This window comes from Passer montanus, unplaced genomic scaffold (genome assembly GCF_014805655.1).
Source record: "Passer montanus isolate IOZ18808 unplaced genomic scaffold, ASM1480565v1 scaffold210, whole genome shotgun sequence".
Classification (NCBI taxonomy): domain Eukaryota; kingdom Metazoa; phylum Chordata; class Aves; order Passeriformes; family Passeridae; genus Passer; species Passer montanus.
The window spans coordinates 172,064-199,940 of record NW_024366704.1 but is presented as its reverse complement, the minus strand read 5'-3'; the positions used below and the strand labels follow the sequence as shown (position 1 = coordinate 199,940).

Sequence of the window (27,877 nt, the reverse complement as noted above, 5' to 3'; positions counted from 1 at the left end):
TTTTTTTCTCTTTTTCTGTAGCTTCTTCTTTATGTAACCGTCACCTTGCCAAAGCCCCCACACCCTCTCTCCCAGTGGACCGTAGGGCACTGGAAGAGCTGCGGATCCGGGCACCCCTGGCAGGAGAAGAGCCATCTCATTCCTCCATCACGTCTGCCCTCCTCTCTCCCCCCTTTGTTCCCACCCGTGCGTCTGAGGGTGTGCTGTGCTGTGTGTCTGTGCGGGCTCTGCCCGCTCCGGCAGCGTCCAGGCTTCCAGCTCTGCCGAGGGAACGGCCGCCGGAGGAGCTCGGCCGCGCCGGGACTCCTTGCTCTGGCTTACTTGGATTTTTTTGCCTCCCTCCCCGATTTCTTTTGCCGTAACGTGCACACGCTGCTGGTGACACACTGAATGACAGACTGGGGGTGAGGGTGCAAAGCTGGAGGATTTAAATTCTGCCTCAAGCCTGGCTGCTTTGGACACCACAACTTCATCTCGAGGGCGTCCTGTGCTCCTCTGTCGTGGCTGGAAGTCTCTCCACAGACCTGGTGGTGTTCTCAGTGTCCCACTCACTGTGTGACGGTGGATGTCCCATCCTATGACCCTGTCGGAGCCCGTCCTGGACAGTCAAGGCTTTGTTTTCTAGCTGTGCCTTGCTATGGGCAGAACGAGATTCTGGCTTTGTACAGCTGAGCTGCACTGGCTCACACTTAGATGCAGGGCTTCATTTTGTTTTCATGAAGCCTAATTAGTGATTATTTTTTTAACAGTCCTCAATGTGGGCAAGTTGTTAAAATTTCTACCTTGTTTACTTTGGAAGTGAACTCAGCTGAAAAGTTTGAGAAGTGCCAAAGGATTGCTTGAAGGTAAAAACAAAACCTGTAAATGTGTGTGGTGACCTCCAGCTGCTTTGGGATGGAGGGAAGGAGGCAGCCCAAGACTCTTGGGTTATTGTTTTGTGTGGAGTGCTGCACTTTGATTTTTTTAACCGAATACTAGTGATTTATTCTTTGCATCTGTGGATCTTAATCAAGGCCTTCCCTTCCTTTAACCTGCCAAGGTAAAGCTACCCTGAGCTGGTCTAGGTTTGGCCTCTGGCACTTGGTATGTGACATACCAGCTGCTGAGGGGCTCTGCTGAAATCTGCTGGGGTTTGTTTTCACAAGCACAGTCTTTTGCAGCACTCTTCAGTGACAGGGGTCAGCTCCCTGCAGCCGGGTGAAAGAAAAACTGCATATCCTGGAAACCTTTGCAACCAAAGAAGTGACTTTATAGATGCACTCACGAAGGTTATGGAGTATTGGCCTCGTGTGCTGTGCCCTGGTATGTAGCTGGGCTTGCTGGCTGTTGCCCTGCCTGAAGGGCTGTGAATATTTGCACAAGTGTAGCTTGGGACAGGACTTGCAGTGATACCGAAACCAGAGCCTGCCCCACTCCTGAGGCTGCAGGGGCCTCAGGTGGTACCCAGTGCCTCCCACCAGACAGCCAGGTCAGAAACCTGCTCAGTTCAGCCTTGTGAGCACAAAGCGGGGTCGAGGCCATTGCTGGATCAAACCTTGGCTGTGTCTGTCCCTGTCTTGCTCTGCAGAACTCTGTGGGTGTTTGTCTTACCTGGGAACCACCACTTGCAGCATGGGATCCCTGCGGGCCCTGGGCCACCATCCCTACCAAAAAGCCATGGCTTGAGCTGCACATGTTCAGTTAAAAAATAGTGAATAACCATGCAGCCTGAAAGTAGGGGTTCACCATGCAGCCAAGGGCTGCTGGGGCTCAGAGCATGTGGTGCTCCAGCCCCTCCCGTGCCTCATGCAGGCCAGTGTCCCCCTGGCCCAGGGTTCCCTGCACACAAAGCTGGTCGCTGTTGACTGAGGACATGCCTTGCCCTTGAAACGCCCAGCTTAGGCTGCCTTTTCTTCCATGGTGGCACCTGTGCCAGTCTGCAGTGCCAGTGGCTGCTGCTGGGGGCCCAAGGGCCTTGGCTGTGGGCTGTGCATCTTGCCCAGCAGCTACCTCAGCTGCTGGATGCCTTCTGTGCGACCCTCTGCCAGGGAGGGAATCCTCTCCTTATGTTCCCCTCTGTCCTCACACCTTTTTGTTGTTCCCCCTAAGCTCCAAATGGAATTCTTTTCAAAGCCCAACGAGAAGCAGACGGGCACAATCCGAATGCTGAGGCTCACACAGACTGCCTTTATTTTGCAGCTCTGTAGAGTTTTGCTGTGCTGGTGCCTTGAGTCCTGCTCGCAGCTCTGGAGCTCGTGTCTGCGGGAGGACATAGCGGAGTTAGAGAAGGGCACTAATGGGAGTTGGGATGGAGCAGCAGCGTGCCAGGTGAGGCGGCTCCCTTTGGAGGGGAAAGGCAGAGGTGAGGGAGGCTCCAGCCCTGCTGCGAGCAGGAGCTGGCAGCACATGGCCTCTAGAGGTCCCCTGCAGCCCAAATTCATTTGTGACTGTTCGAAAGCTCCATGGGGGTGCGCGCCGAGTTCACCAAATCCTCACAACCGGGCTTAGCTCGAAGGGAATGGGCTCAAAACATGGAGTAGCTTTCATACAGAGCAGGTACTAAACTTCTGGGGTTTGTTGACACAGGGGGGCTGTCAGCAGAAGGTTTGGGGTCTTTTAAGGGTAAATTCAGGGAGAACAGGTCCATAAGGAAAGGAGACTCCGTTGGTGGTGGATAGAGGGCGGAGGGAAGGGAGCAGAAGGCACGGACGGCAGCGAGAGGCGGAGCTGCCAGGGCCCGGCGGGGGCTTTCCCACAGCCCAGCCTGGGAGAAGGGATGGCGACGTGACCTTCAGCTGCTTCCTGCATGGCTGCAGCTCTGCGGGAAGAGGTGTCAGCGTGGGGAGGGGGCGGCTCAGGGAAGTTATCTGTCACCAAGTGCCCCCAGCAGAGCTGGGAAAGCCACTTCATCCACTCCCAGTTGAAAAGTTGTGCTTTGGGGTTAACCCTTGTGTGGCTGCTGCAGAGGATCCACACTCTCGTGTCTGGAGGGCAAATCCTTCAGGGGCTCAGGGAAGCTGTGGGGAGCAGCGCAGTGTGTGAGGATGGGCTGGGATTGCAGCTAAAGGCTTGGGGACAAGCAGCAGTGCTCCTCCGGAATGTGGCTGCTGTGCCTGGAGAGCTGCCTGGGCTTGGGGCACTGACCAGATGCTCGGGTTTGGGAATGCAGTGATTTTCTCCCAGTGCTCCTGTGGGAGATGCTGGGCTCCTGCCTGCACTGCTTTGGGTCCCCCTGGAGCTGCTGGCATCTTGGGCTGGTCCGTGACGTGAAGCACTGGGGTGCTGTGAGGTTTGTGGGAAGGCTGCATGAATGTGAGGAGTCAAGGGCATCAGGGAATGTTTTCCTGTGGGAAACAAGGAGCCCTGGCAGTGCTCCAGTCTGGCCCTGTGCTCCAGCAGTGGGAGCAGCATAGAAGCCAGCCTGCTGCTGAAGGTGAGGGGGGCCATGCAGGCTGGGGCTGGAGGGGGCAGCTGCTGCACTTGCTCCAGGGAAGAGCAAAACAACGGGATGCTGTTGGGTACCACAGCCAGAGAGGTGCCAAGCATCCAGGGCCTGTGCCAGGACAGCAGGACACCGCAGAGGCGGCTCACCCGGACCAGGGATGGGGTTTGTGCATGGCACCAAGGAAATAAACCGTGTCTGTCTCTCTCTGCAGCCCATGTGTGGGACTGGGGAGCGGGAAAGCTGCCCCAGCAGCCGGGGACACCGAGTCCTGCCCCTGCAGGTGTTTGCTTCCCTGGGCTCGCCAAGTCGGCACGGTGGCTTGGCCAGCTCCAGGCAGCACAAGGAGGCCAGGGAGGGTTTGGGGCAGTTTTGGGAGAGCCACAGTGCTGCTGTTAATTGGGTGTGGTTTGGAAGGCAGAGCTCTCCCCTCGAGGCTGGTCCTAGCCAGGGCAGTGCGGGGCAGTGCACGACCTGCTGCTGTCCTGTTGCTTTGCGGAGCGGGTGACAGTGACAAGGACACAGTTACCTTCTCAAGAGTGACACACAGCCACGGCTGCAGCACACCTGGGACAGCAAACTGCCCCAGAGGCACCCAATACCTCCTGAGGCCCAGCTCCCCTCCTTGCTGTTCCAGCCAGGCCCCTGGCAGCTGGCACAGGCTCCCGGCTCCCACCCTCGTGCCAGTTCCTCTCCATGTGTGCATCTGAGTGCCTGAGTTCTGGTGCTGAGAGTGGGGAATGCAGGAATATGCCCTTAAACCTGGGGTGGAAAGAGCGTGGGGAGGGGAGAAGCCAGTGTAATTGCACTGGGAAAGATGTAACTTGCTGGAAGCAGTGAGCCCCAGAACTGGGGATATCCTGCAGTGGCAGGGTGCTTTGCTTGGTGGTGTGCTTGTGACACCTTGAGCCTGCTCAGCAGCCTGGCTTTGGAAAACTGAGCTGTGGGATGGGAAGGTCAGGGACTGAAAATACTGTAAGGATGGCAGGAAGGGCTGGAAGGGAAGGAAGACACACACCCTGCTGAGAAATGTGGGCTTGAGGGGGACTTTTTTGAGCCATGGCAGGAAGAAGCCAGAACCCAAGAGAAGGCTGTCAGGGTGCACTGCTGCAGTTAAGATGGCACCTTGGAAGGCAGGGAGCAGGAGGGGCTCCACGACAGGGGACATGGAGCAGTGTCTCTGCCAGGCACTTGGCCTGGAAGGGCAGCAGCCTGGAGACAGGAGCACCAGAAGCAGGGCCAAGGCTGGAAGTGCTGGAGAGACAATGAGTTCATGCTGGGTGACTCCCCTGGCTGCCCAGCACCTCTCATGTCACCTTTCCAGGGGTCTGGCACAGAGCAGCTCCCTGGCAGCCTCTGCGTAAAGCCAAGCCAGGTCTTGGGTGAAAAGCACAACAACAGACTGGGAATCCAGGACAACTTTCTTTATTGCTACCAGAAGGCTTTCATCAGTACAATGGCTCTGGATACAATACCTTCCTCAGGGCTGTGGAGAGAGCTTACAGTCGGGACAGGGTGTTCTGAGAACAGGGTGTCACAAGGAGGAGACGCGTTAAAGGTCAGACTCTTGGTTAGGAGTTACATGAACACAAAACTCGAGGGTCGGGGTGTTTTGTTTTGGTTCTGTGCCTGATGATGACACGTGTTCCAAAGCTCAGGTGTCCACAGCTGCCCCGGCACCTCACCCAGCAGTGCTGGGAAACGTGCAGGGAGAACCGGGCTCTGCACAATTCAAGGGTTACATGTGATGGAGAGAGCCGAGCCTTGGTGAGAATCCACACTGGGTGCTACACAGCAAGAAAAAAATGGTTTCAGTTCTAGTGATGCAAAACCCAGTAACTGCTTTCTGTGTTGGGACAGGCAAACTGGTGTAACTGGGAGAAGTCTCTGTGCCAGGCACAGAGCACCTTCACACTCCTGTGGGAATTACTGAAGTGTGCAGCAGCTTGCAAGCATTGGTTTAGGTTTTTTTTTCCTGCCTAATGTTTTGTTTAAATCCAGTTTTTCAATATTATCACATTTAAACACCCAACTATTAACAAAAGAGGTTTTCTGTTTAGAAGGGTAAAAGAAAGCTGTGGTGGAGGTGGGGCAGGACAGAATGTCATGCACGAGACTGGCTGAGAACTAAAAGAGGAGCAGGCAGAGAAAGGGAGCAAGGAGCAGGTGGGAATGGGATCAGAGAGGCATTAGTTGGCTGGGAAACCTGGAAACAGCTCCACAGGGCTGATGTGTGAGCTCTCGGATGTGGAGAATGGGTTACAACACACAGGAGCAGAAAAACAGTGGAACCGACAACACTAGAAAGGAACAGGTTTTTGCTACTTTTTTTGTTTGGTTTTTGGGTCTTTTTTTAGATTTTTATACTTTTTTGTGTTTTTAAGTGCTTAAATAGTGGAACTATAATTAGCCGCACAAGAAATAAAATTCAAAAAAGGGTTGGGATTTTTTTTTTCCTGGTTTTCTTTTGGCTCCCTTCAGTTCAGCCTGACAAGGTACGGCCCCTTCTCACCCCGCTGAGGCCACGGGCTGCCAGGTCCCGCGGTGGCACCAGCAGCTACATGACAGACACCGGCTGCAGCGGCGGGCAGGGGGACACGCTGCCCTCCTGCCGCGAGACGTCGGCGCCGCAAACAGAGCCCACGTTCTCCAGGGCCACTGCCTCCGGGGCCAGGTCTTCGTTGTAGAGGCGCTTGATGCCGTCGTAGAAGTCGTCCACTTCCATCTCTTCCACCTTGCGCTTGGCGGAGCCTGGCTTGCAGCCGCCGGCGGGGGCGGGCAGGCGCGGGCAGAGCGCGGCTGTAGCTGTGACGGGCGCTTCTGGCCGGCCGTTGTCCTGGGAGAAACCCGGCCCTGGGACAGAGGAGGGCTGGCGGTGGAACGCTCCTCTGTTACAGGTCACCAGGGTCTGCTGGAGGGGACTGTAGACATATACAGAGTTGGGCAGCAGAGAAGGCTGCAGAGTGGAAAGGTGATGTGCCACCAGCTCCCGGCAGTGGATCAGCTGCGAGCTGTCCATCTGGAGTGGGAAGACAAGCAAAGGTACGGCTGCTGTGGGAACACTGGCACGGTGAGGAGAGGGCATGGGCTCCCAACGCCTCGGCCACCTCTGCGCCTCACTTGCCAACTACCACGGTGACATCCCAATATACACCCCCTGCTCCTTCCTGCACCTTGTGGGACTTGTGGGGGGAAGCAGGCACAACTTGGACATATTAAAGGGTTTTACTGCCTGTTTTTAGCAGCTGGAGCATGCTCCCAGAGCACCTGCAAGGTTCCCTGTATGCTGTCAATGAATGGAAGAACCACTAACAAGTGGGATTTTTCCCTGGTGCGTTTCTCCCTGGTGCAGCAAGGGCCCTGTAGATCAGAGCACACGGCTCCTCCCGCTGTCATGCAGTGCTCAGGACTGAGACCTGGCAGCACTGTCCCTACAGCTGTCCCTCCAGGCTGAGGCTGAGCCCAGCCATCCCCACACGAACGGAACGGCAGGCAGCAAGGAACCACAATGCCCCGGCTGGCCTGGAGCGCCGAGCAGGATGTGGCCCCGGTCCCTCCCCACTCCTCACCTGTGCCTTCTGGAGCAGCTCGATGATGAGAGCCAGCCAGTCGGGGAGCAGCTTCTCCAGCTCCAGGCTGACGATGGCCAGCGCCAGCATGGAGCCCTTGAACTGCAGCAGCTGGAAACAGGCCATGCAGTGCAGCAGCTGCTTGGTCAGCGCCGCCACGTGCTGCGAGGGGCTCGGCGTGGGCAGCAGGGCCAGGAGCTGCGGCCTGCTGGACACCGCCACGGCGTGGAACTGCGGGACAAAGCACAGGGGGCAGCTGGCAGCGCTGGCCAGGCCGCAGGGCACCTGGGCAACAGTCTGTGCACACACGAGGATCCTCCAGCCCAACCCTGGAGGCAGCTCCTGCCCCGTGGGGAAAAACCCGACATGCTGAACCCGCCAAAGCTTGGTGCAGCCCTTCTGCTGGGACCTGCTTGGGCACCAGGCTCTAGGGCTCTGTAAAAGGCTTTCCCATCCACCCTTCTCTCCAGTGCACATGTGGCATTCAGGGGTCCCAGACAAACTCCTCAGGGAAGGAGTGAGGATAAAATTCCACAGAGAACCTCAGGACACTTCTCTTGATCTCCTCTCACGTGTGGATCTGGCTCTTGGCCACGCAGGTCTGCAGCCCACATGGATCCACACTCACAGCCTGCCCTTGGGGATTTCTCCATGGCTGTACTCCTCGTTTCCCTGCTGCCTGGTGTTTAGCTTTAAGGAAAACCATTGGCAGTGAAGAGTTAGGAGCACCGTTTCCAGGAGCTGTTGATCTGTGGCTGAACACACCCCAGACCAGACCAAAGGGACAGGCAGCAGGCTCACATTTTGGATATTGCACTTGAAGAGTGACAAGTCTCCTCTAGAATTCTCTGGCAAAGCATTTTCTTTCAGAAACTACAGGTACAGAGGAATTCCAAATATCCTCCGAAGTCTTTGTTCCCCTACAGGCAGAATTTTTTCTCTAGGTTCTTGACACATTATTTGCAATGACAGACACCAGAAAGAACATCAATAGCCCTTTACTTACAATATGAAGGAAATCCAGTGGTGTTGCCATGTGAAGATCCCAGTTCAGTTTATCCAGGATGATCTTCTCCATTCTGCGAATTTCAGCTGGAGAACAACCACAAAAGCTATCCCGAGCCAACACCTTCAGTACTGGAATCCTCTGTAAAAGCCAAGGCAAACAAAGAAACGAGTCATTAGAGAAATCCCACCAAATGCTTTGTTCCTGTCCTGGCAGGTGGCAGCCACCAGGAGCAAGCAGAGGTGGGGCTGGGAGGGCAGACAGTCCAACAATGGCACGGTAGGAAGAGCAGTTACCTCATCTTCCTCAATGGTCTTTGCAGCGAGGAAGAAGCAGCTGATTGCAATACAGTTCAGGTACTTGGGACGGGCCTGTGGGACAGGAGAGCAGACAGGGCCCTGTGTCAGTGTGATGCAGCAGTGATGCCCTGATCCTTCTGCTGGGGCAGCCCGAGGCCCAGGTCTCCTCCTGGATGTGCAGGCTGACCTCTGGCTACGCCCTGGCAGTGGCAAGCTGTGCCAAGCACAAATCCCTGCTCCGTGACGTCAGGCGGGGCAGGGATCTGCCAGCCCTGTGATCCCAGTGGACGGCACTGGACTGGAAGGAGCTCGGGTTGAGGCCCTGCAGCACAGCAGGCAAAGAGAAAATCCTGAGGGGAGCTCATCCCCTCACAGAAAAGCCGCTTCACCTGCTGCAGCAGAGCTCTGCTCCGAGTGCTGCTGCGGGTCAGACATGGAATGGGAAGGGAAATGGGAACTGGAAAACGCTGTCTTTGCCTGGGGAAGTGTAACTCAGAGAAACTTAAAAAACCCCTGTGAAATTATCACTTGTAATTTCACACTACAGTTCCCAAAACCGTGGCCCAGGGATTAGTGAGGGAGAGCTGGTCCTTTCCACAAACAAGGAGATAGTTTTTAGGCAAGGTAAGAGGAATTTGAAGGGGAAAGGAGGATTTTTTTGTGAGCTTTGTACATGTGACCACCTTGCCAAGGAGCTTCACTCCCACTGGTAGTGTAACAACCACTGGCCATGGCCACATCCTCCAGAGTGGCTGGGGCTGGAAAGGCAGAGGCTGTTCCTATACACTGCCACAGCTGCAGAGCTGTGAGCAGCTCCTGGCAGCTGCACTCTCCTGCCTGTGGCCACGGGTGCTGAAGGCAAAGGGAGACTAAAATCATGCACTCATAAGCTGCACTTGTGCATGCAGGTGTCCAAGGGAATGAACTCCCTTAGGGCAGGACTGGGACTGGGCCCTGCCCAGGGTGCCGTGCAGTGAGATACACCAACACTGCTGGCTCTGGGTAACAGCCAGTCCCTGCAATCCCCAAGTCTGTTCCTGGGAAAGGGACTGGTGTTCATAATAAAATCCCAGAGGAGCCCCTGATGAAAAACCAGGAGTTCAGCTGCATCAGAGGAATGAGCTTTGTGGGAGAGGAAAACTGGGGAGGGAGCACAAAGCCCCAGGGCTCACCCAGGCTAAGCCCCTTTCCCCCTTCTTGCTCGCTGCCCAAAGCACACAGTGGGCTCTGGACTCTCAGTCCCACGCTTTCTCTACAGACTCCTTGGCAGCTCCAACTTGCTGGAAGAAAACCTGCACTTGAGGGCATTGGCTCCTGAGGGATCTAAATATTTGCCACCTCAGCATTTCAGTACCTCGGCTACTTGGGATTCTTAAAAATAATAACTTCCATGGCTTGCATGAAAATACGATCAATATTTATTAATATTTAAGGGGTGAGTTAATGAATTATGTCACTTGTGTTCTACCAGAGTCTGTCAGACGGGAAGGCAAGGGCACAGGACTGGAATGCATCCTCCAGCTGCCCTCTCCTAGGGGGTATTGCTGACCCTGCAGGGTGCTGCTGTGGGGTGAGACACACACGTGTGCAGACGTGACCACGGATTGCTGAGCATGGAATGTAACCCAGCAAAAGTGGGAAGGGAGAAGCTTCCAGAGCCTGACTTCACACCTGCAGACCAGGGGTTCCAGGTTGGAGCACGTTGTGTTTGGTCACTTGGCAGGTGCAAAGCACAGCCCAGCTAAGGGGGGCAGCAGGGCCCACTTGCAGGGAGCCCAAATGTTTTTCCCCCTTTTTTAAGCAGTTTCTATGGAGGAACAGCCTGAAACCCATAAGGGGTCATCCATTCCAGTTGGGTTCAGCACAGCAGGAGGGCATAGCTGTCACATGCACAGCCTGCCCCTGTGTTTGCTTCCCTTTTTCCTTCCCACCTCTCAGACATCAGTCCAAGCTGGAGTCCATCAGGCTGTAGAGCAGCTTGGTAGGGAACTACCCATCCAAAAGCCATTGTCTGCATTTCAATTTTCTTCACCCATTTTTTCCCCCCCAGTTCCCAGCACCAGCCCCCCTGCCAGGCTCAAACCTCTCCTCAGTTTTTTCTGCTGGTTTCCTGCTAGGGGTGGTACAAAGGGGAGGAATGCAGCCATGGAGGTGAGCAGGGCCCGTGCCTGGTGCTGCTGTCCGAGGCTGGCCTGGGGCTCGTGGGCACTGCCTTTGCCTTCCCGAGGCAGCCCAGGCTGGGGCAGGGACTGCTCTGGCTGCAGAGCACAGCAGGTGCTGTCCCCCCATGTGTGAGCAGGGCCGGGGCCGGGGGAAGGAAGCTCGGACCACACACCAACCGTGGCCAGGGCAGGAGTCTGCTCCCGTCTGTGGAGCTGCAAATATTTACCTTTACTGCTGCTAAAAACCTGTCCAAGAGGCTGATGGCCAGGGCGAGCGTTTCTGGGTAAAGGTGGAACTGGTACTTGAGCTTGGCCAGCCACTGGATGACCTCATCCCTCTGCCTTGGAGAAATGGCTACATCCTGGGGGAGAGAAAGGATCAAAGGTTTTTTACCTCTGCAGGAGTGACTCAGCACGGAAACAAAGCCTCCCTTGGAAAGAGGGAGCCTGGAGCCAGCTCCAGTCCCTACTCTGCTCCTGCAGTTACTTATTCCATCTGAAAAGCCTCCCTTGGAAAGAGGGAGCCTGGAGCCAGCTCCAGTCCCTACTCTGCTCCTGCAGTTACTTATCCCATCTGAAAAACCTGCCCTGGAAAAGACATCTTACAGCAATCTCAAACCTCGCTCCAATGTCACTGTCCTCTTTTCTGGGGAAAAAAGGATGGGTGACTTGCAGTTTGTCAAGCACTGGCAGCCTCAGCTCCAGAGTAGTTCCCAGAAAATTGTTATTTATTTAGTTACTATTTTTTAACCTGCTCAGAACCATATAGGTGCACAGCAATTCCCAGCTGGAACAAACACCCCCCCACCTTGCCAACAGCAGAGTGGAAGGACTCAGCTGGGGTTTTGTGGGGAAAAGTTTATTTTTCCCCTCAAATGTTGTGGATTTTTTAGCTCAGTACCTGTTATAATAAAGAAAATTACAAACAGCTGCCACAAGGCTCTCAGTGGCTCAGTTAACTGGGAAGGAGGAGGCAGCAGCTACAGCCTCACGTGCAGTTTGGGTTTGGGGTTTGGTTTAGGTGTTTGGCCCGTGTCTCCCCATCGATCTGTTTGGACAGCAGCTACATTTCAACCACACGCACAGCTCAGGCATTGACACAACATCCTTCCCCGTGACCCAGTTCAGAAATATCTCCAGCTTTCCTTGAGCCTTTCACATCACCAAGGAACTGTCTGGTCTCACTCCAGTGGGGATTATTGGGGATGATCAGCCCAGATGTGTCCAGAAGCACGAAAAGCTGGGCTGTAACTGCCCCCAGAAATGCCATGAGGGCAAAGCAGCAGGAATTTAGAAAAAACCACTCCCATACTGATACCAAATACATACTTTAGGCTACATCTACCACTGGAACACCTACATGTACCCTCCACACAGTAACAGTGCCCGTGTTCTGCCCTGAGCCCCAGCACTGGCGGGTGTCACCAGCCCTGTCTGCTGCTGCTGCTCCACACGGGCCCCTGCTCTCAGCTGCTGCTCAGCTACAGCCTGGCTCTTGAATAACAAGTACCTGCTGTTTTCTCCAAGGAACACTGGTTCTTCCTGAAATCACTGATGCAGTTCCAGGGTGAAATGTGAGCCCCCCTGGGGGCAGGAGGGCCCCGGAGCACAATGAGCACACCACACACCAGGAGGATTACTGAAGGCTCTGCTCCAGGTGCTCCCAAGAGTGGGAAGGGAGCTGGGCTTTACCCAACCCAGGGAGAAGGGGAGTGCTCCAGGAGGGGTGGAAATGGCACCTGTGGTGTTCCTGCTCAGCAGCCTGGGGGGATTTCAACACCACCACCCCCCAGTCCTTCCATCCCTGGCAAATCCCTTTCCTGCTCGATCCCACCAAAACAGGCAGCAGCTTCCACAGCTCCCAGTGGCCTCTGTCCTGGCTGGGTGCTGCTTCCCTGTGCCTGCCAAGGCAAAAGGTGAGGTCTTCTCCTAAAAACAGCATGGCTGGGAAGAGTTAAGCCTCTCTCTCTGTGCTGCCTCTCCTCCCCAGCCCTCCAAGACCTGGCCATGGGCAGGCAGAAGGCCCCGTTTCACTCAGGGAGCAGCAGCTGCACACGCAGTGCCTGCAGGGCCTGCCCTTGTGTGAAGGGAAAAGCGTCTGACCCAAACCCACAGCGTAGCTGGCATGTGAAATTAAACCAAGCCCGGCCCCACAGTGCCTGGGGGAGGAAGGAGCAACTGCAAAGCACCCTCAGCTCGGTGCATGTCCAGCACAAGGCCGGCTCCAAAATTCAACTGCCTCCTTAGGAACTATCTGGGGAAGCAAAGGAAAGGAGGGGAGTCTCCAGCTCTTTTTGGAACCCTACAAAAAGGGTGTCTGCTCCAGACCCTATCTGCAGCTCAAGGAGCAGGAGGATGGGAGCAGAATCCCCTCACACAGACAAGTGAGTTTAAGCACCAGGAAAAGTTGTTGCAGCCTGCTTCAGGAGACAGGCAGCAGGAGTGAGAACTGCTCCCCCCACTCCCACAAACCCTGCTGCTGCTCCACGCAGGACGAGGAGCTTCCCACACAAACACCAGGCCCTACCCCTCTCTCTCAGAGGTGTCCCTGTGACACCCTCAGAACACAAATAACAAAATGCAGCACAGGAAAATTAATTAAGCAGCGAGGTCACTGATTCTTAGTTAATTGAAACTGAAAGCAAAACTGAGGCACTCTGGGAGCTGAAAGTGAGAAAGTCCCTTTGGGTGGAAAGCCAAGGTTCCTCCTTGGGGCAGAGGTACTTTCCATGTGCCACCCAGGCAAGAGAACCAGGGGAGAAGATATGGATCCTCCTGGAGGGCAAGCACAGAGCAAATCATCTCTAGGGATGCTGATCTCTCTCATACCTTGAGACTTATGGAATATGTAGGCTAAAATAAGTACTGTCTGTGAACTCAAACATGACTCTGTTTTACTGCTGCCTAATAGAGAGAAAACACCTCAGCTGATAATCTCTCCTCAATGTCTCCTGTCCCAGACAGGCGCTCTGCTCTTTCCCCGTGTCTGTTGCTGCCTGGTCCCTGTGGGCTCCTGGGCAGTGAGCAGGTGACCTTTATTAGGGCTGGAAATAAACGGAGCTGTCTGGATTCCTCAAGAGAACAAGTGGGGACACAGAGTGAGCCACAACAGGAAAGAAAGGAGGTATGACACAATGACACTTTCTTTCTATTAAAAAAAAAATTCAAAAATCTTCACTGACACTCCTCTCAGCCACAAAGTTACTCGGTAACAGGCGAAAATCAACCTTTGATCTGTCTTTACGGCTTCATTTCTCAAGCCTTAATCCCAAGAGCACTCCTGAATGTCACCTGCATCTCATATAACCCATGGGGGCAGAGGACGGGAGGGGACAGCAAGGGGAACCAGAAGGGAAAAAAAATCCAAATCCATTGAGAAGCAGGAGGAGGTTCCAGACTCAGCCCACTGTTTTTTCAGGCTGAAAAGCCTTTGTGAGTTGTGGCTTTGGTATGTTGCACGTACCCAGAACACTGGCCTGCATTTAAAGGAGGTAGTAGGAATTTTTAGACAAGAAGTACAAACAAAACAGAAGAATCAGGTACATTAAATCACCAGGAACCAAGTCCCCAACAGATTCTGCACCCCATCCTAAAAATGGAAAGTCTTCCTGCTTCTTTAACTGTGGGTTTTCTTTTTTCCTGTCACAAAGACCTCACTGTCACATATTTAGAAACTGAGTTTGTTCCGGTTTTAAACACCAGAACCAAAAATGTCTCCTATGGAGTCAAAACAGAAAGTTTACTCCTCAAAAATACCTCCCTTGTGTCTCCAGTCATATCACTGGACGTCTGCAGATGCACTCAACGTTTTGTCACTGGCAAAGCAGGTGAGTCCACTAAACCTCCGTGCAGCTGACCCACCCTCAGAGCAGGGAATGGAAAGTTCCACACGCTCCGGGGTGCCAGATCTGATCCACAGAAGGATGCACATTTCCCAATTGCCACGGGCAATAAACAACGCTGTCGTGCAAGGGAGGTTTTAGGCTGCTGCAAGTGCTTTCAGAAGAAGGCAGTGGATGTGAGGGAATCTGACCTTCTCCCAGGTTATTACAGAAAACAGATAATTCACATTGCACGTCCGTGCCTGCACCATCGCCAAAGTGAAGGCTGGGGGAACACGGGACAGCTGGACAAGTTGGGAGTCCCGAACCACAGGAACAGAGGGAAATGTGTGATTACAGACAGGAGTGTTCTCAGCTGCTCCGTGCCCTCCCCAGCCCGGGTTTCCCCCAAGCAGGCAGCTGTGTTTATGCTCTCCTCTCCCTCTGACGTTCCTACACCTCACACTCACACACGCAGCTTCCACTCCCAGTTAGTGGTCCCTTACTGCTAGAAAACATTTCACTGATAACATCAGTGTCTGAGCTGGCATGTAGGAAAACAGAAAGAAAAAGGCTACACCAAGACGGGAGTTTTGGGGGTGGAAATTCCAGGAGCAAGGACAAGCACGGAGGAGGGATTGCTGGGAAGTCTGCCTGAGGCAGGTGCTGGTTTCTGAGCCACCAGAACCAACTTCACCAAGGCAGAAAGGCAAGTGCCTCGTCCCTGTGAAATCTTCACCCATCAATCTGGTCTGGTTACACTCCAGTCCCTACCCTATCTTGTTATCCTGTAATCTTATCTCCCTGCAGTATAATCACCCCAGGAGTACAGCCAGCAGGGAATGACAGGCTGGTTTACCATAAGCCAACGTCTTAAGCCGTTTGTGCCTCAAGACAGCCACAGCTACAACACACTCCACACCTCTGACAACCAGATCACTTGTTTGGAAACCGAAACGGGGATTAACAAAACTAATACCAAGGCCCTTAAAATGTATTTGCTCCTGTCCAACAGCAGCAGCTTCTTGTTTGCCAGACAGAGAAAACAAACAGCACAGGGATTAGCTCTGATGGCAGCTGATTTACCTGTGTGAACGTTTCATGTGGTGCAACTACAGCAAGCCTGGATGGGGCCCACGGTGTGCTTATTTCAGCCCAACCCGGCAACTAAGGGCCAGAAATTCTGTGACAACATCCTCACATTCCACCTTTTGTTTCAGACAGAACTTTGTGCAGTGCACAGGTGTTTGAGTGCTCAGGTGAGACAGAGCCTCCTCCCAAAGGAGCACAAACCCACTTTGGCCTGGGTGAGGCCAGGAGTGGCCTGGTCCAACCTCCCTGCAGCCCAACAGGGGGCCTGGACAACACAGCCCCCATGGGCTCTTCCAGCCTGAATTTTCCTCCAGTCCTGTGAGAACAGTCCTCACTGCAACAGGCCCATGCCTGGCTCTGCTTCCCCTGACATGAGCCTGCACCCTGCTCTATAAACAGCCCTGCTGGAGTCAGTGAGGCTCTTCCTGGAGCAGGCATCAGATGGATGCTGCCATTAGTGAATTTTATTCCAAGACAATGAAGCTGCTTTTTAGGAACTGTTGCAGAGCTGGTGCCCAGCAGAAAGAGGCGCTAACAATCCACACCGTTTGCAAAATGAGTTTAATCAGGACAATGTATGTGTGTGCTGCCACAAGCCCAGAGACCCGACCCCGCGTGCTGTGCCGTGTGTTCCGCACCCCTGGGCCAGGTGTGTCCATCAAATAAAGAGGGAATCGCTTCCTTCAGAGGAAATGGAACTGCTCCTGAACACCTCCAGGTGCTCCCACACCAACCCCCCTGGACAGCCTCCTGCCTCTGCTGGGATGGATGACGGGAAGGACAGACATTACCTGATTGGGCTGAATTTTCGGCACATGTGCTTTCCACATTTGAGCTTCCCTAGAGATTGCCATCTCCAGAAGGAGAGACAACCTCTGGCTTTCCAGGGGTCCTGAAAACTTCATGGTGACCCTTGGATCCACCTGCCACCCAGCTGGATACAGCTACCTGCAAAACCAAAGACAGCTTGGTGAAACACTGGGCTGTGCCTGTCCAGGCAAACGGCAGCGCAGAGGGGAATAAAGCTGCAGGAAATGGAACTGTTCCCCCAGCCCTGGCACAGCCTCACTCGCAGGGCAGCCTGTCAGAAAACCTGTCCATTACAAATGGAAAACAAAGCAGAGACAAGGTTTTTGTCCTTTATTTCTTTAAAGACAACAGATTGCACCACCTGCTCTCAAACGGAGAGGATGATCTGATGGTAAAGGTTATTTAGGCAGTAGCTCTCAGACTGCCTACCAGCACTATGGCTGCTGATTTTTGACAGTGTTAACTCACTTAGGCAAAACAGGGAAATAGTAAATGAAGGGTAAAATCCATGGGAAAATTATTGAAACTTCCAATTCTTTGCATGAGGCCCTGTGCAATCCCCCCAAGGTGGATACTGGCCAAACACTAACCAGGCACTTTCATGTGAACACAACAGTCCAGGCTGTATTTACAGGAAATAAGCAAGGTGCTGACTCTGAGAAAATAAACAGAATTCACAGGGAAAACAATCCCTTATTATAAATAACAACAAAAGCAGCTCCGAGCAAATGAAGATTCAAGGTGCTTTCCCAGAGCTAAAGGAAGCCTTAAAGATCAAGACTGACAGAGAACAAACGCTATTCTTTATTCACACAAACTGCACCAGGTATAAACCACACTCCAGGCCCACTTAAGAGCCAAGAAGGTTTTAAGTGGCAAATAAATGTCAGGGCCCTCTGTCCTGAACAGGAACCCCCTCCACATTAGATTTTTATATAACAAACCCTGCTCCACGAACAGCCTGTACTGGCTTGGCATATCCCTACACGAGATGCCCAGGTGTCACTGAACAGACAGACCACCTTGGATCAGGACAGCTGAAAAGGACTCTGAAAGCTCTGTGGCGTGCCTCTTCTCACCAGCCCCCAAACAGCCATTGTGGGATGAAAAATCCCTATTAAAAGTTCCTCTCTTGCCCAGAGGGAGACTCTGCCTGGGGAAGTGAAACTCCAGAACCTCCAACCACAGCTTATTTACGTGCACTTACTTGATTTTGCATTTGTTTTTTGAACCTGGGGCTGATCCTGAGGACACTCACTGTAAATGGGGCTGAAGGGGAAACAGGGACACAGAGTCACAGCCTCCCCTCCAGCTCCTTCCCTTGGGGGCTTCATTAGCATCTCGTGAGCCTCCCATCAGAGCCACAGTTCTCCCTGTGGCCAGTTCCCAAAGGCTGGATCCCTCACTATCTCACGGCAAAGCTGTGCTGGGAGCAGTGCTGAGAGCCAGGACCAGGAGCAGCTCACTCCACACTCCTCAGGAAAAAAGCAGGAGCTTTATTTAGCCCGGCCATGTCTCCTCATATGAAATATTGATGGTCCTTCCTTGGTTTTGCAGGAAGGAGAGAGTAATTAGCCAACCCCCAAATCACTGGAGACAACACAGGGGAAAATTTCAGGCCGTTTTCTTCTACTGTGGCTGATAAACATTCCCACCGTGTTTACAACACAAATGGGTTTCACAGGCCTCTGGAAGCAGACAAGAGCTTTTAGTTACCCTGCTCCCCTCCGAGCTGTCCCTGCGCTGCCTGGGCTGGCAGTGCCCCCCAGAGAGCTCGGGTGTCCCTGGAGCCAGGACACACCCAGGGCCTTGCAAGGGGCATCCTTAGTGAGCGCTGCTGCCAACTGCTCTCCGCCTGCCAAGGACAAAAGAGAGGGGAACATAACCTTTCCTTTGTGAACCAGGGACCTAATTCAATTGAGGGCTGAGGCACAATAACCTTTATAAGGGAAAAAAGAAGAGGAGTGACGCGGTTGAAAGTTTCCCTTGGAGCAAGAGGGTGCGCAGTTTTCCAGCAGAGAGCAGAGCTGGGAGCCTGGCCAAGCACCCCGGGGCTGAATCCAGTTTGCATCTCCATTTACATAGCTCTCCATCAGATAAGTGCCAGCAGGACTTCGTGCAGGCTTCCCAAAGCACAAGGGAGCACAGGCAGAGCAGGCTCTGAGAGGATGAGGAACAGCAGGGCTGGCACAGCTTCCCAAAATGCAGCACAGGGAGGGCCATGGGCCCTTCTCTCTGCCCAGCCCAGGAAAGGGGCAGCAGCACTGCAGAACCCTTCAGTGGGGCAGCAGGAGGCCTGAGCCTGCCCCACACCAAACACTTCCTCCAGCCAAAAACCTGCCGTGTTTTCCTGAGTCACCCCCGGCAGGAGGAACTGCCCAGGCCGGGACAGACACCATGAATTAACTCAGCCCAGCTTTCTGCTTCTTTCCCTGATTTGGAATTAACCCTTAGCTCCAGGGTGCTGGCTTTTTGGGTTTGGGGTTTTCTCCCTTGTGGTTACTTTGGGAGTTTTTCAACCACTGTTCAAACAGTTCCTAAAGTTCCTAGTCTTCACTGGAAGGTCACCTGGCAGCGCTGAAACTCTTAAAGAACAGTTGGGGAATTAATAAAGGAGAAGTGAGCCCAGTCAAGGGACTGGCTTTGATGCCTCCTGTGAAGAGCTGCAAGTCAGATCTTGCTCTGAAATTAGAGAGTCAAAACCTTGGTGTGAGGTTTTCACTTGTGAGAGGCATCAAAAATCACCTTCATATCCACGGTAAACACCGAGCTGGTCCATAAAAAAAGATCTCTCGTCTCATACAGATCTTGCTTTGGTCCAAGTTTATAGCTACCTTGACTCAAAAAAATGCTTTTCAGCTCCCCTGGAGAGATTTTAGGCTGCCAAGTGCTGCAGGCTACAGTTTCCAAAAGCAGTTTCTGCAGGAATAGGGGCAGACAACTCCCTGATCAAATAACACTTCATGGTTTGGGGGGTGCATTTGTGTGGGACGCAAAATAGAGGAGTATTTTTTTTATTTTTAGGCTTTGTACTCACTCGCAGTGACTATAAAAAGTGCCTCCTGCACACAAAAAATGCTGCTCCAAGAAGACACTATCCACTAGAAGGACAAGCTCCTAACACAGCTCCTGATTTTCCTGCCCCCAGTTGCAATTTAATTGTTCTCATACAACTGAATTACAAACAGGATGACTGAAGTAATTCAGGGCAGCAACAAAAACCTCTTTGGTTCTGATGGTGGCTTGTTTTCTGTTTGCTGTGGGGGATTTGTTTGTTTGCTTTTTTTAACACAGCTCATTTTGTAAACAATGAACAAGATTTCTAGGGCTAGAGACAGCGCAAACCCCACTGTCTTTGTTTTGCACATCAGTCCAGGTGGGTGTTCTGAACAAGGGGAGTAATTGCAGTAGAGCAAAAGCACCACACCGATTTCTGCAGACCTCCCTGGTATTTCCAGGGACCAGCAGCCAAATCTGCTTCAGCTTTAGCAAGCAGTAATAAAATCTCACAGATGACCTGCACACAGATTTTTCTGGGCAGTGGGGGGAAGGCAAAGCAGAAGGAAGAGAGGAGGAGACTGGATGGCTCGGAGCTCCAGCCAGCCATCTGTGATTTCAAAGGATCCAAGCCTACTGCTAGCAGAAATGTCTAACTGCAAGTTGTGATTAGAAATTTCAAAGCTGTGGCCGGGGGCTGGGATGGATGTTAATTTCAGCACCTGGGGCTTTCTCTCAGCTTAACTCTTTCCTCATGCCCCGGCAGTGAGGCAGTCTGGAATTCTGAGCTGGCCAAAGCACAGCCCGAGGTGACAGCAATAAATGAGCAGATGACCAGTGTGGGTTCAAATCAACTGGTTTGGGACGTACAAAATAAATGGCCAAAGGAAGCAGCTCAACAGTGTTGTGAGACAATAACAATTTTTCAGGCTAAATGGCTGGGAAAAGTACATTTAGGAATATAATTCCAAAGGTTAACAGCTAAGTGAGCGAGTCTGTCTGAAGGAACAAACTGCCCTCTGGTCAAATACCAAGTGCAGTAAGAATTCTGTGACGAGGGCCTGCAGGTGATCTCACACCTTTAAGCAGCACTCCTGCAAGCCGTGCCTAAGCCCAAACTGGAAAGAGGCAGTCTTCTGGAGGCCGGCAGAGAGAGGAAGAGGGCCCTTGCCACTTGTGTGTGTGACTCAGCCCGAGCTGCCTCCCACAACCTGCTACAAAGGCAAGGCTGTGAGGTATTTTGGCAGCATGGCTCAGGCGGGCTCATGTACATCACACGCTCGCCACTTCTTCTCCTCCAACCAGATTTTTCCTGGGAGCGCAAATAAAGCTGACCTCATTTTAGTGCCGCTTTTCCAAACAGATGGATTTTTCCAAACATTTCAAAGGAACCTGCCAGCTAAAACCATGGGTCGAACAGGGAATGCAGAGCAGTGTTTTGAAGGGAGGGAGGAGGGAGGGGAGGGGTTTTATGTCTTGTTTTGAAACAGAAATCCCAGGGTCCATTTAGCAGCTAGGACGGAGGAGCCCTCTGGAAAACGGCTGCTCCATAAACGGGACCACTTCTAAGAGATCTCTGCTCCCCTTCACTCCCCCAGCCTTGTGACTGACATCAGGGGTTTGCTGTTTACAGGAAACTTAAAATTATATTTTCCAAAGCTTTAAAAAACACGGCAGAAGATGAACTCCTGACTGAACTTTCAGACAATGTCACCATTCTTCCCTCCTGGCGAGATGGGTGTGCTCCCAGACCCATGCCCGCCCCGCTCCCTGTGCTAGTGGCTCTGGTAGGAAGGGCCAGAGGAGGAGGAGGAGGAGGTGGAGGTTTGCATTTCCTTTTTGTCTGGCAACTGCCAAGATGAGTCCATTCAAGCAGCCTTTGCCCAGAAAGGTCTTTGGTCAGTAAGGGCTCAAATATTCCATGCCACAGCTTTCAAGTGGTGTAAGCAGGCTGCTTTAATCACAGCTCTTTTCCCTGCTGTGGCAGCAACAGACCAAGCAAACTGTGGATAAAAGGGAAACTCAGGATTCAGCCCTAGGAGAACAGCTCCAGCTGCAGTACGTATGTGTTGATACAAAAAGAGATGAAACTCAATATATTTTCGTGAGTTGTGCTCCGAGATTTTGGTTTTTTTGAACCTAAAAATTAATGGAAGATGTAAATTCCTCACAAGGTTTATACAAATCGGCCATGGGATAGATTTCAGTAGGAATGGGCCCTGCTATTGTTTGGCAGCAGAGTTTGTCCCAAGGCTCAGGAACAGGTCAGGAATGTGATCCTTTGTTGCGTGAACTGGGGTGTCACATCAAGGACAGTCACAAGGGTCACATGCCAAAAAGATGGTGCCATCTTCTTGTTCAGAACTGAAGCACCAGACAGAATAAAGCAAAGAGAAACGAGTGTTAGCTGAAATGACCCCCACTATTTTTATGCCTTTTCCAATGTAAATGACAGATAAATCCGAGGCAGCCATAGCTGAACCTTGTACAAATTCCCTGTGCACCACTGGCAAAGGAGCGAGCGGCTCCCACAGGCAACTGACCGAGGCTTGCTTGGCAGCCCCTGGGCTCTGCTCAGGGACTCTCTGGATCTTTTGGGGACAAGGCTCAGGACATGGGGAACACCTGTGAACCTCTGAGGAACTTGGGAGTGCTGCTGCTGCTGAGCTACTAAACCAGGGGGCTGAGAGAACCCCAGGAGCATGACCAGCTGCCCTGAATTAGGGAGAGCCAAGCACCCACCCAGCAGCACCTGGGCTAAGTCTATGTAAGAGGCAGCTGAGGCAGCAGCAGTGCCTTTTGCCAGAGCTGATGTGGAGCTGGGCTGCCGTGAGGGGGGACTCTGGCAGCCCTGCTCCAGGATAATCACCCTCAGGCATGGTGGTGCCACCCCACGGGGCCACTTCCCCCCAGGGAGTGCCCAGGGCTTCGGTCCTGCAGGAGGTTTGGCTGTCCTGGAAGGGCCATGGTGCCAACTGGAGGAGTTTTAGAAGGCAGTGAGCAGGCTGCACAACATCGGAGTTTCATGGGAGATGGACAGGAATTTCTCTGGGACTGGCAGCTTGCAGAGCCTCAGCCACATCTGCCACAGAGAAGCAGGCAGTGCCCACCCCCACCATCAAGGTAAGAGAGGTGTCTGGGGACAAGGGGAAGGGTGGAAGCAGGTGGCTGCTGGCACTAAAAGGAAACCTTCAGCCCCACCTCAAGGTTTTTAACTACAAAACAGGTTCAAAGCATGTGAGGTGACAGGAAGGCTTCAAAAAGTAAGTGCTGCTTAAGTGGGGTCCCTTTCAGCATTTGCATGTAAGCATGGCCGCATCTATGAGGTTCCATTCTGGAGAAATGCCCCACACCCTTCCTGGTAGGGAAAGCACGTGGGGGTGCCTCCCTGAGGTGTCTGCTTACGAACGGTGTGGGGAGCTAACATGGAGAGCTGTGTGCAGGTGAAATACAATCTTGGATCACAGAGGTGTGGTGGGATGACTCCCATGCCCTGGGAGCGCTGCAGAGGGGGGATACAGGCTCTGCTGCCAGGAGGAGATTCCGGTGCCCTGGTCCCTGTGGGCACTCCCAAGGAGAGTGATGTGAGCAGGCAGAACAGTGTGGCAGAGCACAGGGAACCCAGGAGCACCCTGGATCCAGGGGTTCCACTGCACCCCCACCCTCCTGCAAGGAGGGGCTCACTGGGATGAGGGTCAGAGGCTGCCTTGGCTGCAGTGACCATGGGATAATGAAGGCAGCTGGGGATGAGGTCAGACAAAGCCAAAGCCCAGCTGAATTGGGTCTGGCAAGCCATGGGAGGGACTAAAGGGGTTTGAGTACTTGGGTAGCAAGAGGAAGGCCAAGGGAAGTCTGGGCAGACTCCTGGCTGGAAGTAGGGCATGGATAGGCAGACAGTGAGGTGGATTGCAAAGTGGCTGAATGACTGTGTCCAGAGGGTGACAATCAGTGGCCTGTCTTTACTGTGAGGGTGACAGAGCTTTGGCTGGGCTGCTCAGAGGGGCTGTGGAGTTTCCATCCTTGGAGGCAATGAAAGAGTGTTTGGACAAGGTGCAGGACAACTGGTTTCAGGTGGCCCTGCTCAAGCTGGGGCCTCAGACAAGTTGACCTTCAGAGCTACTTTGCAGCCTCAAGCACTTGGGGATCCCAAGGGCTAAAGGCTCAAAGCAGCCCAGAGCAGCTTGTCTGCTCTTCAGGCAGCAAGAAGGCTTTAAAATTAGAAAAGGGGCAAACCAAACCTGGCATTATGTAATGTCTCACTGGTAGTCTCCTCAAAGCAACACATGCAGGGCATGATTCACTTCTCCCACCACCAATGTAACTTGGTATAAATCCACAGTAACTTGAAGGAAGTCGCTCCAAGGAAAACCAAGCTCACAAAGTAGGAGGGAGAGCAGTAATTTCATAAAACAGGGCCAGAAGCTTTCAAGCCCATAAAAACTAACTCTCTAGAGGCAAGGGCCAACAGGCATTCGGAATTTAAAGCATCATGCAGCACCTTTTGAGTAATATAATCCCCTGAAACCAAATAAATACAATGCCTCTGTGGGCAAAAACACAGAGACAGGATTCAGCAGTACCTCTTTGTCGGCAGTAGTCAGTCATTAACATCAATGAACAGTGATAAAACCAAACAAGTTTATACCCAGCTCAACACCCACATCCAAAAAATGTCTCACTACCATGGCTTGATTCCTCTTGACAACAGCAAAAGAGAACTTCGTCTGAAAGCCTAAGTGCTCACCAAGGCCAGTATTTCGCTTTGTAGACTCTGACTGGCTTCGGGATAAATTAGTGACTACAGCTAATATCAGGATACAGTGTGAGGCAGTAAAAAGAGATAATTATGAGGAAATGGGGAATTATCTGCTGTTGAAACAATAGATCAATTATGAGGCACAGCACAGTAGCTGCAGAGCAGCATTCTTGTGCTCTGAGGGTACTGCCTCCTCTTTCTCATCAACCAAGGAGAACCCACAGTTATAAAGCTTAATTATCCTCCAGGAGCTTGAGCTTGCTGACTAATTAGCCTCTTGTTGAGACAATGCAGGAAAGGATATAACTCCAGTTGTCCGCTACAACAGCACGGCACAGGCACAGTCTCTTTCCCTGCGTCTTCATCTCTCCTGTCCTACGAGAGTCCTGATATACCCGCAGCCCCGTCAGCCTAAAACCAGTCCTGAGCCCAAAATAAACCCAGCCATGGGAGCTCTGAGAGGGGGTACAGATGAAGGGGAAGGAAGCAGAGTGTCTGAGGCAGTCTCTGCAGCAGTTGGAGTGCTCCTGCTCCCACAGCAGAGTTGTGTGAATCCTGCTTTGCTCCGTGCATGGACACACTGGCAGGGCTCCCACAAATGGGGACTCAGCTGAGCTTGATGGCTCAGCTGCATGGCTGCAGTTAGGAGCACGTCAACACCACGATTTACAGTCAGAATTAGTAAAAAACATGAAGGTTGAAGTTCTTAGGAGCCAAGTTCTTGTCTAACACACCACTGCAGTCAAGTGACCCCAGCCCAGAAACAGGGTCTTGCTGTGTGCAGTGGAAAACCACCAAAAAGGTCCACAAGCCTCTGGCAGATGGGTTCATCCGGCAGCTCCTGTCATCTGGTAGAGATGTTTAGTGTCTGGGCTGCTGAGCAATATGGAATATCCGCAGCAACATGTTATTTATGAGTGAGCTTTTAGAGGAGTTTATGGCACAGCAAGTGCAAATACCCACTGTGGTTAATGAAGGAGTGTTGATAATATTCGCAGTCAGCAAACACACAGGAAGGGAAAATGTCAGACCACATCTGCTTTGTACAGAGACTGGAGACACCTGAGATCTCCTTCCATCTCAGTGACTTCACTGTGCTTTTTCAGCTTTTGAGAATGGCTTCTTTGAGAATGCAGTGCAATCATAGCTATTTCCAATGCAGTATTTCCGAATCCCCTTTAAAATCCACCTCCCTGATGGCCAGCCTGGCTTTGCTGCCGCTTCCCTGGAGCATGCTGCTGAAAAGGTCTTTGGTCAGGAGCTCCTCAGGCCCCACAAAGTCATGGGAGCAGAGGAAAAAAGGCAAATACAGGCAAGGTTCCCGGGCAAGTCAGTTCTGGGCACACATTCTAGGGGAGGAATTCAGACCCCACAGCTGGGTTACACTCTGTCTGGAGATGCAGGTCTTCTTCACCCACAGTCTGGTCCTGCCTGATGCTCAGGCAATCGAGTCCTAGGGGTTATCATTTGGCACTCAAAACATGATGTTTAGTTTTCCTGAGGCCACTGGTCCTGCCTGACCTTTCTAAAATCCCTCAGTGTGGCATAAACTGCAGATGTTTTTATCTGTCCCTTCCATCACCCAGGTCAAATGGATCGTTTCCACTGGTGTGATGCTGAACTTTATTTCCTAAATACAAAAACTGCCTCGTAAAAACACAGTGATTAGACCTGTGCATACAAATGCTCCCCAAAAGCCAGTTCAGCATCAGGTCAAGGCTAATTAATTCGTGCTTTAACCATGGCTGCAGGTGTGCATGGGAAAGAGTCCTGAGGGAAGGCCCCATCCACCACAGGGACGCTGCTGGAGGTCTCATTTCAGCCCCTGCATGAGGGATGCCAAGAGGCAGGTGAGCACAGAAAGGGGCTGTAATTACAGGGGAGACGCTCAGAGCTTGACAAAGCTGTAAACATTTGGACAAAAAGCTTCTCCCAGGGCAGTGACAGGAGCAAAGACAGCAGCACTGAACAGTGTCCCGCTCGGATTGACCCCTGGTTAAACTGGTAAACGTAGGTGCATATTACTGGAACCACTTGAAAATAGGATCACAAATAATGACTGCATCACAGGGTTACTGTGAGATGGAAGACACGCCTGGAACCAGGGAAACACAGCTCCCAAGGGCCAGGCAGGGAAGGGCCAGGCAGCTCCTGCTCACAGCAGGCTGTCACAGCCCTGTGACACCCCAAACATGGAACAGCAGCAAAGCCTGGCCCTGGCTGGCATCCACGAGGATGTGTGGACAGGATCCCAGCAGAGCAGGGCTCTCAGCAGAGCCACTATCAGTGCTGTTAAGTAGGGTCCCAGACCAAACCAAGTGCAGGACTTGGGAATACAGAACAGAGGCAGCAAAAGCAGCCGCTAGGATCAGTCCTGCCACATCAAACTGTGCCTAAGCTCCACACGGGGGTGAAGGATAACTAAAACTCCGTGTGTGTGTATCAATACACACGCACCCACCCATGTGAAAGTTCAGTTCCTGCTGGGGAGAAGCCAAAAAATCGGCTTCCCACATGCCACGCCGAGGTCTGTGTAGGCACCGATGAGAACGAGCCCTGCTCCTGCCCCACGAGCCAGCCAAACTACTTGAAAACCAAATCTGAATCATTTGCAGGGACCCAAAATTCAACCCTCCAGACAAGGAAAAGATGCCACGATTTGGTTTTTGAGAGACAGCCTCACCTTGCCTGACCTAGGCTCCAGGTGCACCTGCAGTGGGGCAGAGGTGGGGGCACAGCTGCCACCCCTGCAGTGACAGGGGAGATGCTCCCCTTTGTCAAGTGTGCCGTGCACCACTTGCATCTTGCTCAGTTTAAACGTTTTATTTTAAAGAATCTCACCCTTCTGTCTCTAAAAGGGGCTGTGCCATGTATGTGCTGGTGCAGCACACCTCAGAAAGAAATGTCTAGGAGCAGACAAAGGCTGATGCTGAAATAATTTTTAAATTCAGGCTTGAATCAGCCTGCCATCTAAGATCCTTACTTTTCAGAGTGGTAAAATGAAGGATTGTTCCTTTTTCCCTCCTTCACAGGGTAAAAAGGGGAGGATAGGAGAGCAGGTTTTTCTGTGCACAGTGGACAAGTTTTCAGGAGAATTTTTCCTGCCACTCTTTCTACTGCAGGCACAAAAGCCCATGGCAATCTCACTCCCTCCAGTTCACCCCTCTGGAGATGGATTTAGAGCGCACAATGCTGCTCTTCCTTCAAGGAAACTTCTTCCATTGCAGCCAGGAGAGCTGAGAGGGAAGCAGGGAGAGAGTGTAGCCCATCTCTACAAATGAAGTACATGGAGACAGAGGAACAAAACCCAAAACCAGGAGGCTTACAGGGAAGCTGGAAAGAGACTCTTCTTCAGGTACTGTAGTGATAGAATAAGGAGTAATGGGCACAACAGAAAGAGGGGAAATTTAGGTTCGCTATTCTGAAGAAACTCTTTACTACGAGGGTGGTGAGACACTAGAACAGGTTGCCCAAGGCAGGCTGTGAATGTCCCAACCCTGAAAGTGCTCCAAGCCAGGTTGGACAGGGCTTGGAAGAACCGGGTCACCCGGAGGTGTCCTGCCCATGGCACAGGGGCTAAGACTACGTCACCTTTAAGGTGCATTCCAAGACCTTACTAACCTTCTCTGACTGGAACTGCCCCGCGCCGCGCTGTGACCAGAGCCACCCCTGGGGCAGGGATGCAGGCACGGGCCGAGGGGCCGGCACAGGGACCCGACGGGCACACAAAGCACGGCAGGCAGGATGCCCTGGGCGCCTTTGCTTCGCGCCCGTACAATCACGGCGTTCGCAAGCGCGGCCCGGCCCGCACAGCCCCGCTCGGTCCCCCCGTCCCCTCGCGGCGCTCACCTCCCCTGCGCGGCGGCGGGGTGCCCGGCGGGGCCCGGCCATCAGCACCCCATGGCGGGGCGGCGGCGCCGGGGCTCCTCCGCGGCGCTTCAGCA

At 52.8% G+C, this 27,877-nt stretch overlaps 2 protein-coding genes across 3 annotated transcripts in view; one reads left to right on the top strand and one right to left on the bottom strand.

The window, feature by feature from the left end:
- SEPTIN11 (septin 11) overlaps nucleotides 1-5,520 on the top strand; it is a 46,805-nt gene extending 41,285 nt beyond the window's left edge. Inside the window, exons 10-11 of one of the 2 annotated variants that reach the window (XR_005627488.1) lie at nucleotides 22-845; nucleotides 2,179-5,520. Coding sequence is in view for 1 of the 2 variants with exons in the window: in XM_039709482.1 (XP_039565416.1) it covers nucleotides 22-37 (16 nt within the window). In the remaining variant the exon portion in view is untranslated. Of the gene's footprint in view, nucleotides 1-21 lie in introns of both variants that reach the window. The other variant, XM_039709482.1, reaches the window with a different exon arrangement.
- CCNI (cyclin I) lies at nucleotides 4,831-27,877 on the bottom strand. The gene is made up of 7 exons (XM_039709484.1): nucleotides 27,783-27,877; nucleotides 16,162-16,318; nucleotides 10,685-10,819; nucleotides 8,293-8,367; nucleotides 7,997-8,137; nucleotides 6,991-7,221; nucleotides 4,831-6,440 (listed from the first exon to the last, which is right to left on the bottom strand). Exons 2-7 carry the CDS (start codon nucleotides 16,273-16,275, stop codon nucleotides 5,979-5,981), a joined length of 1,158 nt encoding a protein of 385 aa, XP_039565418.1. The 5' UTR covers nucleotides 16,276-16,318; nucleotides 27,783-27,877; the 3' UTR covers nucleotides 4,831-5,978.